This window comes from Dromiciops gliroides, chromosome 3 (assembly GCF_019393635.1).
Source record: "Dromiciops gliroides isolate mDroGli1 chromosome 3, mDroGli1.pri, whole genome shotgun sequence".
NCBI classification, from domain to species: domain Eukaryota; kingdom Metazoa; phylum Chordata; class Mammalia; order Microbiotheria; family Microbiotheriidae; genus Dromiciops; species Dromiciops gliroides.
In genome coordinates this window covers 215052285-215068224 of record NC_057863.1, presented here as the reverse complement: position 1 = coordinate 215068224, position 15940 = coordinate 215052285, and the positions used below count along the sequence as shown (strand labels likewise).

The window sequence follows — 15940 nt, the reverse complement described above, 5'->3', positions numbered from 1 at the left end:
ACACATGTATCATATATAAAGTTTATTCTTATTTAGTCTCTTAGGCTTGTTCCATTATGCTATCCAGCTCTCTCTTGATTCCTGTGTTTGAGAATGTAGCTATGATCTTTTCATCAGAACTGTTCATTACAGGCCCATTTTTCCTCTTCTAGGATTATATTCAGTTTTGCTAGGTTAGCCATTCTTGGCTTTAAGCCTGTATATCCTTTGTCCTCTGAAATATCATATTCCAAGCTTTCCACTCCTTTTTAGTGGAGACTTCTAAATCATCTGTCATTCTGACTGTGGTTCCGCAGTACTTGACTTCTTTCTCTGGCTCCTTGCAGTAATTTTAATTTGATTTATAAGCTCTGGATTTTGGTTTATAATGTTCTTGGAAGGTTTTATTTTGGGATTTCTTTCAGGAGGTGACCATTGAATTCTTTCTATTTCCACTTTGCCCTCTGGTTCTAAGAGATTATGGACAGCTTTTATTTATTTATTTATTTTTTTAGTGAGGCAATTGGGGTTAAGTGACTTGCCCAGGGTCACACAGCTAGTAAGTGTTAAGTGTCTGAGGCCGGATTTGAACTCAGGTACTCCTGACTCCAGGGCCGGTGCTCTATTCACTGTGCCATCTAGCTGCCCCAGCTTTTATTTTTTTAAAGATTTTTCTGAAATATGATGTACAGGCTCTTTTTTGGTCATTTTTTTTTTTAATGGGGAAATGAGGGTTAAGTGATTTGCCCCGGGTCACAGAGCTAATAAGTGTCAAGAGGTTGGATTTGAACTCACATCTTTCTGAATCCAGGGCCAGTACTTTATCTACTGTACAACCTAGCTGCCCCTTGGTCATGTCTTTAGGTAATACAATGATTCTTAAACTTTTTCTCCTTGCTCTGTATTCGAGGTCAGCTGTCTTTCCTATAAGATAATTTACATTTTCTTCTTCTTCTTCTTTTTAGCTTTTAAATTTTGTTTTATTTCCTCCTCCTCCTCTTTTTTTTTTTTTTTTGAGGGCCAATTGGGGTTAAGTGACTTGCCCAGGGTCACACAGCTAGTAAGTGTTAAGTGTCTGAGGCCGGATTTGAACTCAGGTACTCCTGACTCCAGGGCCGGTGCTCTATCCACTGTGCCACCTAGCTGCCCCAGCTTTTATTTTTTTAAAGATTTTTCTGAAATATGATGTACAGGCTCTTTTTTGGTCATTTTTTTTTTTTAATGGGGAAATGAGGGTTAAGTGATTTGCCCCGGGTCACAGAGCTAATAAGTGTCAAGAGGTTGGATTTGAACTCACATCTTTCTGAATCCAGGGCCAGTACTTTATCTACTGTACAACCTAGCTGCCCCTTGGTCATGTCTTTAGGTAATACAATGATTCTTAAACTTTTTCTCCTTGCTCTGTATTCGAGGTCAGCTGTCTTTCCTATAAGATAATTTACATTTTCTTCTTCTTCTTCTTTTTAGCTTTTAAATTTTGTTTTATTTCCTCCTCCTCCTCTTTTTTTTTTTTTTTGAGGGCCAATTGGGGTTAAGTGACTTGCCCAGGGTCACACAGCTAGTAAGTATCAAATGTCTGAGGCTAGATTTTGAACTCAGGTCCTTCTGAATCCAGGGCCAGTACTCTATCCACTGTGCCACCTAGCTGCCCCTGTTTTATTTCTTGTGTCATAGAGTCATTGGCTTCTATTTGGTCAGTTCTAATTTTCAGGCGGTGTATATTTTGGGCAAGGTTTTATAATTTCTGTGCCAAGATGCTAATTCCTTTTCTAAATCCCTCTTTTGTAGCTCTCATTTCCAGTTTTTTCTTCTAGCACTCTCATTTTTATAAAAACGATTTTTAAAACTTTTAACATTAAAAGTTTTTAACAGTAGCCCAAGCTTTTTCTTTTCTAAAAATTCTAGTTGAATTTCTGCCCATGCTTTATTTTTCTTTTTGACCTTGCTTTGGAGTCATTCTCTTCTGATTTTGTGATTTGAGCGTTCCTTTCATCATAATTGATCTTTATGGTGAGATTCTTTTTTGTTTACTCATTCTGTCCTACTTTGTTAGAGACAGGCTCTTTGTGTTAATGGAGGGAAGATCTGGGCTGGTCCTAATGTTAGTTTCTTGGTATATCAAGTGTTGTGTTGTGTAAAACTCTCAGGAACTTGCAGCTTTCATTGGTCCCATAGTGATCTGGTCAAGGTAAAATCTGATTTCTGACCTGGGTTTGAATCTGAGCAACAACAGACTTCTGCTGGACACTGACTCTGGGCATCTTGGAAACAGTTGGTTCTGAGTGACAGAACCACAAGCTCTCCTTTTGCTCCTAGATTTCTTCCCTTGTTACTCTTCTGCAGACATCATAGTGGACTAGAGGCTGAAACTGAGACTCCGTTCTGCTTCTGTGGTTAGAGCCAAAAAGCTACTGCTTGCTTTGATCATTGGTACACAGCCCAGAACTTCTTTTTTTTGTTTGTGGTTTTTTTTTTGGAGGAGCAATGAGTGTTAAGTGACTTGTCCAGGGTCACACAGCTAGTAAGTGTCAAGTGTTTGAGGCTGGATTTGTACTCAGGTTCTCCTGAATCCAGGGCTGGTGCTTTATCTACTGCCCCCCAGAACTTCTTTATCCTTGAAAGCCACTCCTGAGCTGAGGTCTGGGTCTTAGTTGGCCCCAATATATTACCAGAGATGGTGTATTCAGTTACTGCTGCCAGATGGTAACTATTCTCATCAGGGTGCCCTAGAATGGCAATGACACCTCCTCTTTTCCCAGAACCCAGTCTCTCTTTGTGCTAGACTGCACTGTATTTGGACAGTTTCAGTCTAGAGTGTCCATATACTCTCTTCCTATACTGAAGTGGGCTGGAAAAATGACTAACTGTGACTTTTTCTTAGATTTACCCATCATGATTAAGACTGGTGCATTTTCCAGATCTCTTTGGAGGAGTTGGGGTGAGGGCTCTGTGTGTGTGTGTGTGTGTGTGTGTGTGTGTGTGTGTGTAGAGTGTAGAGCTCAGTTGTACCCTTTTCTATCATTCTTACATTTTGACTACACCTGGCTATATGGTTCTAGGTGGCAGAGATGGGATTCAAAGTCAGTCCATCTGATTACAAACCCAACACCCTTGCAATGAGACCACTCAGTCTAGCCTCTCCATAATTAGATAAGATACCACATTCTTGATTAATTAACCTAGGCAATCAACATTGACTATACTTCTGTATTTGGCCTAATTTTACCTCTTAAACTTGAAGAGTCATCCCCTGTTGCTTCTATTTGGGGATTTGATGATCTTGTTAGAATTTACTCTATTAAGGTATTTCAGATTTTTCAAGCCATATTTTTTTAAGCCTTCATCTTCCCATATTAAAGGCTCCAGCTCTTCCCTTGATCCATTCCTCTTTGTCATGTTAGATTTCCCTCTCTTGATATTCTCGCTCCCATTATGTTCTAGGGCCAGAAGTATTTCAAATGGCTTTTGTTGTACAAAGGCAACATGATTTCATTTTGCTTTTTAATCCCTTCCCTAGTGATTTATTTTGTCTGACCTTTTTGGCTGCACAAATATATAAGGCTGATGGTTTATGGAATATCTCAAAACTCCCATATTGCTTTTTTTGGATTGTAAAAAATGCTTTAGAGACGATAGTTCCTTAGATATCGTTGTTCTGACATTGCCTAGAATTGAACCTATCTGGAGCTTTTACATTCTAGTAGTAGTTATCTTTTTTATGCTAGTCTGTCATTTCCCCCTTTCTTCCCATTGTCTTCTTGTTATATACTTTTCTTATTTCTATAATATTCATCATTGGGATGTGTGGGGTGGTTATGGAGGACTAGAGTTTTTTGTTGTTGTTCTGTCATCTCAGTTGTGTTGCACTCTTTGTGACCGCATTTCGAGTTTTCTTGGCAATGATACTGGAGTGGTTTGCCATTTCCATCTCCAGCTCATTTTACAGATGAGGAAATTGAGGCAAAGTAGGGTTGTTACTTGTCCAGGATGATACATCTACTGAGTGAGGCGGAACTTGAACTCAGGTCTTCCTGACTCCAGTCCCAGCATGATATCCACTGCGCCACCTATAACTGCCCTTTTCAGGGCTGCTCATTCACCTTTAGTTTCTACCTGTCCCTTTCATCTGTGGTTCCAGGAAACTATAGTATACACAGCAGCCACACCCAGGCAAAAACATTTTGGAAGACAAGCTAAACCAGGTTGAGAGTAATCGACAGTTCTCAAACCTGTTGGTGAGTTTGGGGGTATCTATCCCAAGCATATGAAGATTTCCTCTGGCAGAATGGGTAGATTATTATTGCAGTGGCTATGAAGATGGCTGAAGTAGGCACTGTGGAGCACTTAGAACTTCGTCAGATATCAAAGATGCCAGGGTCATCTACTGCATCTGAGGCTGTTGTCGGTTGTCCTGTCACTGGACCATGATAACTCTGGAACAGAGAGAGATAGGCTGACAGCTTCGTGCAACTCTGACTGACTTAAATCCAATTCATGGCAAGTAAAAGACATCGCCCCCCATGATGTTATTGGTCCTCTTCAAAAGCAAAGGATGAACAGCAACAACAATATTTCTTATTGTATCCCCTTACTTTTTCCTCTGAAGAATCTTACATCTTGATGTTAGACATGTTATTACTTGACTCAATGGAGATCTAAAATCAGTCCATTTTTTAAAAAAAGTATAAAAGTATTTTATTTTCCAGTTACATGTAGAGATAGTTTTCAACATTTGTTTTTATAAGATTTCTAGTTTCAAATTTTTCTCCCTCCTTTCCTAAGACAGCAAGCAATCCGATATAGATTATATATGTACAATAACGTTAAACATATTTCTGCATTAGTCATAAGAGAAGAATCAAAGCAAAAAGGAAGAACCTCAAAAAAAGAAAAACAGCACCAAAAACAAAAGAAATAGTATGGTTCAATCTGCATCCATATTCCACAGTTCTTTTTTTTTTTTTTCCTGGATTTGGAGAGCATTTCCCATCATGAGTCCTCTGGAACTATCTTGGACCATTGTATTGCAGTCAGTCCATTTTTATCCTGTAGTCTTTTCCCCTACCTTTCTGTGTTAGTATCTCATCATTCAATATGCACTTGCAAGTACCACTGCAATGTTGCTGCTTAAATTCATGAAAAGAAAGTGTTGTGTGGCTTGTAATGTAAATAACCCGAACTTTCATATAAATAGGTTAATCATGGAATCAAATAATTTTAGAATTGGTCTAGAACATTTAGAAATAATCCAGTCCAGGAATAGACATGTTTACTTTATATATAGATATTTTTCTAGAAAAAATTCAGGATGATTTTTCAGATTTCAAGCAAAAAAAAATAAATTGCGTAGAGAAGGGATTATGATGTCAAGAGTCTCCTTTTCATACTAGATTCCTTCGTCTTACTCCCTTTCTATAATCTGGGGCTCACAGAAGCCTGGTTCTCTCTAGGGTACTGCATTCCTGCCACCCTCTCCAGGACAGGTTGTTCTTTCTATCATGTTCACTGCCACAATAGCCAGAAGGAAGACGTGATATACTCCTTGCCACCTACTGCAACTTCAAGATCCTTGCTCTGCCAGTGTCAGTACCTCAGCATGTCCAAATGGAACAGATCATCTTTCCTTGTAAACCTGTCCCTCCTGCATTCTTCCTATTTCTGTCAAGGACACTGCTCTTCTCTAGGTCATCCAGGTTCCTTGACTGAGTCATCCTTGATTTCTCTTTCTTGCACATTACGTCACTTGCCTAGCCGTGTTCATTCTACCTTCATACTTCTCTCCATTCACTCATTCTGCTACCACTCTATGTCACACCCTTATCACTTTCCAATTGGGTTATTCTGATAGCCTCTTAATTGTTTTCCCAGCTTCCAGCTACAACCTCTTCTTTTTCTGAGCAGTTAAAGCTGCCAAAAACAATCTTCTTAAGACAAAGTTCTCTGCTCAAAAATGTTCAGCCACACCTTCTTTCTTCTAGGATAAAACAAACTCCTCAGCCTGGTCTGCCTTTCTAACTTTGTGCCTTTCTGCCTTTGTGCATTCTACGGGTCCAGCCAAACAGAAGTCTTGACTTATTTCCTGAACTTGTCAGTGTTCTCTCCTGCCTTTATACATTTACACCAGTTGACCTCCATGTTTGGGATGTATTCAAGCCATCAGTTCATCAGCAAGCCCTTATTAAGTACCTTCTTTTGTGTGGAACACCTGTCCCTTCCCTCAAGGAGATTACATTCTATAAAGGGTGATGCATAAGTTTATATACAGAATATATGCAGAATGAATACAACGTTGTATCTGGTGGGAAATCACCCACAACTGGCTGAATTGGGAGAGGCTCTATGTAGAAGGCAGTAGGTAGTTGAGCTGAGTCCTGAAGGAAGTTAGGAAGTGAGGAGGGAGAGCATTCTGGACATGGGGATCAAGAGCCAGAGCAAAGGTAAAGGAAAATGTTGAATATAGCAGAAACGGAACATATTGCTTGTATTTCTGAAAGCTTGGTTTTGTGCAGGGCAGGATATTTATGAATGGTGTACTTGTGGAGATGCAAAAGATGCATTTTCTAAATGAGGTGATTTTGGCATTAGGATTTTGTGAGTTTCTGGGAACAGGCAGTAAAATCGTAAATCTTGATTGTAACTTTATTAGCTTTACTTTTCTAGGCCCCAGTTTGCTCATTTACAAAATGAAAGTATTGGACAATATCATCTTCACCTTTCTATAATTCATATTAAAAGTGAGGCAAAAATAAAATGAAGCCTATACAGAAGTGCATCTAAACAAATTTGGGAGAAAATAAATATGTGAGAAAGTTAAAGCCTTCCTTTCTACATCTTGAGACTGAGACCAAGTATATGAGAGGCAGGACCATATCACAGAGGCTCTTGAATGCTAGAATTAAGTTTTTGGAATTGATCTATTCAGCACTGGAGACTAATTTTGAACTTATGATTTACGGTAGCAATAATAGACATATCGTTTAAAGGAAAATTTTCATTTGCTGTGTTAGCACTAAATAAATCAAGGATAGTCTGTCTACAAACCTTTCTAGCTTTATGCTTATTTTGGGGTTTGTGTGCCTGTCTAATACTATGGTATAATATGTCATTTTATAGTCTTGGGCATTTAATTGTATACTGTGGCTAGTGGGCTGCTAGACTGATTTTACCTTTATATGTGGTAAACTTTGTAATTTAATGTAATTTTAATTTAATATTTAATTTTATTTAGCATAATTTATTTGCAGAGTCAATAAAATTTTCATAAGACTGTTTGGTCATGTTATCTGTTGTATCTCTTGGTTGTGAAGTAGCTTTACCAGGTAATGAGAAGAAATAGCTCTGAGACTCAGAGGCAAAAACCCCATTTTGGCATAGTCACTTCTTTCACAAGTGGTAAGGAGTCACCTTAATTTCAATTAAGAAAGAAATTTCAATTCAGTTTATTGAGTGCCTCTATTTCAGTAGTCATTTATATACTGCTCTTGGGTATCTTAGGAATGTGCAGTTAGATTAACCATGTCTCTAGTTTCTCCTTTACTTTCACATGTTGTCAGTTTTTTGGCCCTTCCATTTATTATTACTACAATTTTTAGAGGACAGTTGGGAATAATAGTGAACAGGCATAATTCAATTCATTCAGTTTTGATGCTCGTTAGCTGCTTTTGAAAGGCTCTTAGGGGAAAAAGTTGAAGCCACAATTCTCAAAAATGATACTACAGTCTATCTGTAGTTTTTATTTACCCTTGTTGTCACTTCTTTTATCCTGAGTAAAAAGATTGAAATGATTTCTACACATTTCTTATAATGGATCACATGAGTATTAAGTGTTTTTGCCCACTGCCTAGCACAGTGCCTTGGACAGATTAGGCACTTAAAAATGTTTATTTAATTAAATTCTGTGTCAAGGTATTTCTTATTCAAATGCTACTGCCTACATGTTGAAATCTAGAAGTCATTTTGTCTCTAGATAGATTCTGGCATGGTTCATGCCACACTGGTGCAGAGATTATTTTAAGTTACTTAACCTTGTTCTCTTGTCCCTATTTTCTTCCCTCTTGGTTAATTGCCATCAGTGGTGCTGACAAAAGGGTAAAGTTACTTTGCCACAGATTGGTGTCTCATTACGCTACCTAGGATAGATGTGCACAAAGATTCCATGGCAGCAGGACATTCAGGGAGGTGCTGTTGAGTGAATTTGAGTGGTATAAGCAAACAAAAGGAACAAGGGCAGAATTCTTGAAGGTTATATTGGAACACAGACCAAAGATCCATGTAGCTATAACTGGATAGCTGAGGAACAATTATAGACAACCAGTCACTGTCATGGGTAGGTCTGAAGAACTACTTCTCTTACTAAAGCTGCTTTTGGATCACTTGCAGCCAAAGCCACAAAATAGACTTCTAGGATGCTCAATATAACAAGGACTACTCTTCTACTCACCTTTTAACTCTATCTGCCTACACACACCATAATTCACCATTAAGTAAGATTCTCTTCAAAAGTAAAAACATGTCTATAATATTGAAGGAGTAGTAACTTGCAGAGGGAGATTTCCATTTAAAAATCCTTTCCAAAAATAGAACTATCTCAAAGTAACATTGGCCACCTCAGAAAGTAACAAAATCTTCTGGTAGCTGGTAGATCAGGGGCTTCAACTGAAAAGATTACTGTTCATGTACTCATTGGACTAGGTAATTAATCTCTGAGGTCTAACTCCCAAGTTCTATGATTTTGTGTCTGTTTATATTCATATATGTTTCACATATATGTCAACATTTGCATTAAAAAAAATACAAATGGAAATCTGTAATTATTCCTGGAACTAAGAACCATCCCTTTTTTTTTTGAGGCTTCGAAGGACTTTCTTGTTAGAGTGTCTGGAATGCTGGACTTGGGGTTCCTTATCCCACCTGCAGAGTCATTTAACTTCTCTGAGGCTTAGTTTGTTCAATTGTGAAGGAAGAGGGGCCAGATAAGTGACCTCTAACAACATTCCCAGCTCTTAACACTGTGACCCTATGATTTGAAAGGGACTGCAATTTACTTTCTTCTGGTTATTTTTAAAATATGAAATGTCATAATAATAACTGACACATACAGAGCAATGTAAGATTTGCAGATCACTCTATTTTCCTTGTGTCATTTCATCCAAACAAAAACATTGTTATGCCCACTCTAGGACCCTAGAGTTAGAAGGGACATCAGACCATGGAGTTAAACACTTTTATTCTATAGATGGGGAAACTGAGGCAGAGATAGTTTAAATGAATTGCCCAGGGTCACACAGGTGTTAAGTGCCTGAGTTTGATTTAAATCCAAGTATTTCTGAAGTCTGGTGCCCTTAAGCTATGTGGCATGCTGCTGGGCCTGGAGTCAGGACAACCTTTAGAGTCTTACTAGCTGATGTATGATAGGTAATTAAGAAATGCTTATTCCTTTCTCCTTCCTTCTCCATTATGCCATATTGCCTCTCATTTGCCCAGGGCCATACAAATAGTGTCTGAAGTGAAATTTGAACTCCTCTCTTCCTGATTTCAAGTATTGAATTTAATCAATCAAACCACAAATATATGCAATTTAATAGTCTGCTTCTGGGCTTTTCATGATTAAGTCATGTAAAACGGAAGCCATAGTTTTAATTTTTCATTAGACTGGGACTTATTTGGGTGAATTTGCATGTTTTTCTTGACTTACCTAAAAGTGTTTTACTTAGATTGGAAAATTTTTATTTTTTTCTCTCTTTATCATTGTTTATGTTTTAGAAAATGAAGAAGTCAAAGAAACAACTTTACGAGAGCTTAAAATGCTTCGAACTTTAAAACAGGAAAATATAGTGGAACTGAAGGAAGCTTTCCGAAGAAGAGGAAAATTATATTTGGTGTTTGAATATGTAGAAAAAGTAAGTCGGACTGTAGTCAGGATCTTTTATTTAGAATGAATTTTAAAATTATTGAAGAAGCTGTTGCGATCTATTGTGACTATAAATTATTAATTATTTTCTTATGGTTTAAACATTTTAAAATGATGTTGTCATCCACAATATTGATACAAGTTCTATGAAAAATTATTGAAATATACAAAAAATATGAAATTGATTTTTTAATGAAATTTCATGTGATATTTTTGAAACTTTAAGTGGTATGACTAATTTAGATTTCTTGCCTTTAGTATCTGGTAAATTGTGTATGTTTCTTTCATTTTGAACCATATCTAGTTTCAAATAAACCTACAATAAACCTCTGAATACTTATGAAAGGATATACCTTAAGTAATTATCCTTATCATAATCCTATATTTAAACTTAGTAAATTTATGATTATTAAGCAATGTTGTAAATTCCAAGAATAACCAGATGTTTCCTACCTTCAGATTGTTTCGTGTTGTTTAGTATTTTGTTTTTTTCCCCAATTCCATGTATAAGCAATTTTTAACAATCATTTTTAAGACTTTAGTTTCGAATTCTCTCCCTCCTTCCTCCCTCCCCCCCTCTTTGATAAAGGTAATACATGTGTATTCACTGCGAATGTTTTCATATTTAATAGGTTTTTAATTAAATGTCTGTTTTTCCTCTGACTTTATATCATATTCTGTGCTAAAAACAGAACCATAGTTTTAGATGCTAGAAGAGACCTTCATAGTTAATATTATTTTGGCTAGGTAAGGTATTTTCCAGTTTTATAGATGAGTCAGTGAAAACAGAGTTTGTCACTTTCCCAAGTTTACATATCTAGTAAGAAGTAAAAGGAAAACTTGAATCTAGAATCCATATCTCCTGTTTCTTTCCACTACATCATGCTGTGTTCAAAGCAAGCTATTGTTCCTAACTTTGAGGAGATTACAGGCTCATTGCAAATGTAAGCTAGACACATGAATCCATTATAGACTGAGAGAGGCTGCATTAGGTTTAGTGGGACCTTTCATTTGAAGTATTGTCTTTGATTATGTTTCAAAGAAATATCTGGTCTTAAACTAAAAGCAGGCAAAATCTTAGAACTGAGTAATTGTTGAGTATATGGTCTTTGCTGTGAGTATGATGAGAAAAACTTATAAATAAGGCAAGCTACGTTCTTCTTTTCATTCTATTCTTACAGTGTTGCTCCAGGGACGAGCTGTCTAGCTTTAGGCTGGGAGTCTTTGAGAAGTTCTGCCATTGTGGAAGCTAATTCATAGAGTCTCTTCCCTGAGGCCACTGATCACGTCCTTACCATGCTGTTTGTCCTTCTTTCCTGGCCATTGCATTTCTCCCTCTGGCCCCTCCCCTCTTCCCACCAGGCACTCTTGTGTTCTCTCTCTTCCTCTCTCATTATTCCTTAGGTTAGCATTCTTAGGCAAACATTACACCATTGTCAAGACGAGGGGGGAAAAGGTAAAATTCTTATTTCACTACCCTTCTTAGTAACATAACAATCTTTCAAAATTTGGTCTGAAGGTCTGGTGCCTTTTTGTTACCTCTGGAATCAAATATAAGTTCCTCTGTTTGGCTTAAATGCACTTTTTGACCTGAACTCTTCCTACCTTTCCACATTCTGACAGCTTCCATGTACTCTGTGATCTAGTGGTGTTGGCCTTCTCTTTCTTCCTTGCATTCCATCTCTCCACAAGAACGTTTCCCCTTGTTGCCCTTAATCTTGGTGTCTTCTCTCTGAGATTACTTTTCGTCATTCCTGTATCTCTGTTGTTTGTATATAGTTGTTTGCATATTTTCTTCTGTATTATTAGACTGTGAGTTCCCTGAGAACAAGGACTATTTTTTGCCTTTCTTTGCATCCTTGGTGTGTGGCACTGGCTCAGTGTAGTTGCTTAATATATACTTGTTGACTTGACTGGATTTCACAGTTACCGTAGTACTAGAAGGAAGGAGTTTTATAAGGGACAGTCAATGGTATTTCTAGTTCTGTAGCTAAACAAACCTATTCTTGATGAACCTGTTCATTTGCAGGGGTGATAGGGTAGTTTTCAGAATAGCTGATTTATGATTTTAGCAGTATTTCCATGGATCTGATATACTCCCAACCTACCCATCCCTTCCCCCCACCCTTCTAGCAAGTCCAAGAACATTTTTTGTCAATTCTCCCTCAGGTTTTCTCATTGCTACCACCCTCACCCTTTCTGGAACACTGCAATAATTCTCTTCCTAGTTTCTCTGATTTAAGGCTCTCTGTATAGCATCATAATAATAGTTCATAATTTAGAGGTTGAATTGACCTTGGAGAGATCACCAGCTGGATGTCCCTTAGCTATTTCAAGGTCAGCATGACCAAAACCAGAATCAATATCTTTCTCCTCAAACCCTCCCCTCTTCCTGGCTGCCCAATTTCTGTTTATGGTGTCATTGTTCTCTTAGTTACTCTGATCAGAGACCTCACAGTCCCTCCCACACCCCACATATTTAGCCAGTTGTCTAAATCTTACTGATTCTACCTTGCCATTATCTTTCACATCTGTCCCCCTTATTTGTACACACATAGCTGCTCTCCTAGTTCAAGGCTTCACATCTTGCTTCAATTATTGTACTGTACCTTAATTGGTCTTCCTGCTCCAGTCTCCACTTTTCACTATCACCAGCTCAGGCACTAAATTTATATTCCTTTAAAAAAAAATAACAAGCATTTCCATAACATAGTACAATAAAAAAGATGATTGCACATGGACTTGCTATTCCTTTCAAATAAACAACAAAATTATCATGTAAATTTATTTTTTTTCTTCCCTCCTTACCACTCTAGAGACGGCTAGACACAAATATATGTAAAATCATTCTATGCATACTTCTATTTATCAGTTATTTCTGTGTAAGAAAGTAGTGTCTTCATGTGTCCTTAATTGATAATTTGGGTATTTATAATAGTCAAAATAACTTATTCTTTCAAAGTCGTTCTTAAAATAATATTGCTGTTACTGTATAGAACGTTCTCTTGGTTCTGCTCACTTTTCTCTTCATTATTTTGTACAAGTCTTTCTTGTTTTTCTAAAATCATTGAGCTCATAATTTCTTATAGCACAGTAATATTCAATCACAATCATATACTACAACTTGTTCAGCCATTCCCCATTGATGGACATGCCTACAATTTGCATTTCTTTACCACCACAAAGAGAGTTACTATAAACATTTTAGAACATAGAGGTTCTTTTCCTTTTCCCCTAATCATCTTTGGGTTTTTTGTCTGTTTGATTTATTTTTTTGTGGGTCAGTGAGGGTTAAGTGACTTGCCCAAGGTCACACAGCTAGTACATGTCAAGTGTCTGGGGCTGGATTTGAATTCAGGTCCTCCTGAATCCAGAGCCAGTGCTTTATGTACTGTGTCACCTAGCTCCTCTCTCCCCCCCCCCCCAAATCATCCTTGGAAATAGAACAAGTAGTGGTATTGCTGGGTCAAAGGGAATGGGTAGTTTAATAATTTTTTAGCATAATTCCAGATTGCGCTCCCAAATGGTTGGATCAGTTCACAATTCTGCCAGCAGTGAATTAGTATCCCAATTTTTCCACATCCCCTTCAACTCTTGTCACTCTCCCCTTCTGTAATTTTAGCTAATCCGCTAGGTATAAAATGATGTCTTGGGATTGTTTTAATTTGCATTTCTCTAATAAATAATGATTTAGAGCATTTTTTATATGACTATTAAATTGTTTTGATTTTTCCATTGATATTGTAAGCTCAACACTTTTAAGAATGTAGGAAAGTACTCAGCTTCTAGTATGTAGTGATTATCTTATCTCTCAAGTGACTTGATCTTTGTTAATTTGTCTTTAATTATATAGTTTCATTGATCTATCTTAATTTTTCAAACATTATGCTTATTAATTTTTAATTTGGAGGATTTGGGGGTCTTTGGGGATTTTTTTAAAGAATGGTGTTTTTTTCCCCAGATTTTAAATTCTTTCTTTAGTGTTTTTGGTAAAAATAATTTCACCTCTATAGAAAAAAGTACATGACCACAAGGTCGATCATTTTTTAAACTAACTAGTAATATCCACCTACTTGATGTTTAGAATATGCTCGAATTGTTGGAAGAAATGCCAAATGGAGTTCCACCTGAAAAAGTAAAAAGCTATATCTACCAGCTAATCAAGGCAATTCACTGGTGCCATAAGAACGATATTGTGCATCGAGGTGAGTGTGTCATTTTCTAAATTTAACATTTCTCTAGAAATAATTGAAGATAAGAAATTGCAAAAAGATGTTGAGAATGCCATGTTTGCATTTCTCTTGTTTTAAAAGTTTGTGGCAGTGGTGCATGAACATTTTCATTCCAACTAAATACACAGGTGAAATTGTTGTTTTTCAAATGAGCTTTTGTTACATTAGATGTTTGGGATACAGAAAATAAGAAGCAATGATGACATCTGCACTTTGTTGTCCGAATGATTAGATCCTTTACCAACTGTGAGAACTCTCAGTAGCCCTGAGGACCCCACATACAAAGGTTTTCAAAGCTAGCCTTAGATAAGAAAGCAAAGAGGAGATGCCAAGGAGCCCTTGGGCATAGTTCGAGGGCCACGTATCAACACAAATTTATCCTCTCTTGGTACTTTTTGTTAATGTTCTGTCCAGTTCTCAGCACTTGCTTAGATCTGACAATAGCAGTAATAACAGTAGCTCAAGACACAATAGTTCTGTGTGTCCAATGTGGGAATTTATTTTACTTGAGAGGCAGCTGGGTGGCTCAGTGGATAAAGCACTGGCCCTGGAGTCAAAGGAACCTGAGTTTAAATGTGACCTCAGACACTTGACACTTACTAGCTGTGTGACCTTGGGGAAGTCGCTTAACCCCAATTCCCTCAAACATCCAGGGCCATCTCCAGTCATCCTGATGTATATTTTGTCCCTGGACCCTGATGGCTCCAGAAGAGAGAGTGAGGCTGGTGACTTTGCACAGACCTCCCTCACTTAAATCCAATTCACTGAAAGTCATGATATCACCCAAGCATCATCATCCTCTTCAAGAAAGAAGGACTAACAACAACAACAACGGCTTAACCATGCATATTTGGTCTAAGATCTTTTTATTTTTTTCCCAAGAGGGGAAAAGAGAGGCGAAAAAGATGCTGGGCAAGTAAAAACATTTGAATATAACTATATTATAGAAACACAGAAGAGATTATTTCTGAATAGGTTGTAACTCTTGGTGCTGAATGTTTTGATGTATTAATGCATAGCAAAGAATAAGATAAAAGCAAACATAAAAAGTTGCTGGCATTTATATCATTCAAAGGTTTGCAATAAATTCATTATGTCATTTGAGCCATATAATAAGCCTGAGAGATAGGTATTACGTGTATTAATGTATCTGTATTTTCAGATGAGGAAACTGAGGCTCTACCAAGCATTCCTCTCTCTGGACTGACATCCTCTAACTTGATAGCTCTCCTTCCCTTCCTTTCCTACTCTCAGCCTTGCACTTGGGATTCAGAATCTGACATTGCGTAATTACACTGAGGTCATTTAAAACAACAGATTGTCCAGTTTGCTCATAGGTCATTAGTGTCAAGGAAAGAGTAGTGAACCTTCAAACATGGTATTTTTCTTGTCCTTTACTATCGTAAGGGATGCTTACTGACAATGAAAGAAAATTACTTGTTCTGATTTGCCTTCTTTCAATCCCCTTATCTTCTCTCGTTTGCTCACCAGCGATAGCTAGAGCTGGACATGGATTGAAGCAACAATAAATCAGGATTGCATCATTAGTAAGGACACAAATATTCCTTTAATTTCCTCATTCTTAAAAATCTCTATTTTTTATTTGAACGCTTTCCTATATAATAGAATATTATTATAATCAAGTTCAATCAAGTCAACAAGTATTTAAAAATAGGTGTCTCCTATGTGCCAGGCTCTGTTCTAAGCACTGGATCAAATGAGATAATAATTTAATGTGCTTTTCAAACCTTAAAGTGATATATAAATGTTAGTTATTAATATTTGTTGGGAGTTTGAAAAGTAAAACCAGGGAAATAAT

General features: G+C 37.2%; 1 protein-coding gene across 10 annotated transcripts in view; it reads left to right on the top strand.

The window, feature by feature from the left end:
* Positions 1-15940, top strand: part of CDKL5 (cyclin dependent kinase like 5) — a 245965-nt gene that overhangs the window by 150298 nt on the left and 79727 nt on the right. For all 10 annotated transcript variants that reach the window (XM_043992518.1, XM_043992514.1, XM_043992513.1 and 7 more), the window contains 2 exons: positions 9742-9878; positions 13974-14094. In XM_043992518.1, the coding sequence (XP_043848453.1) occupies positions 9742-9878; positions 13974-14094 (258 nt within the window). The remainder of the gene's footprint in view (positions 1-9741; positions 9879-13973; positions 14095-15940) is intronic.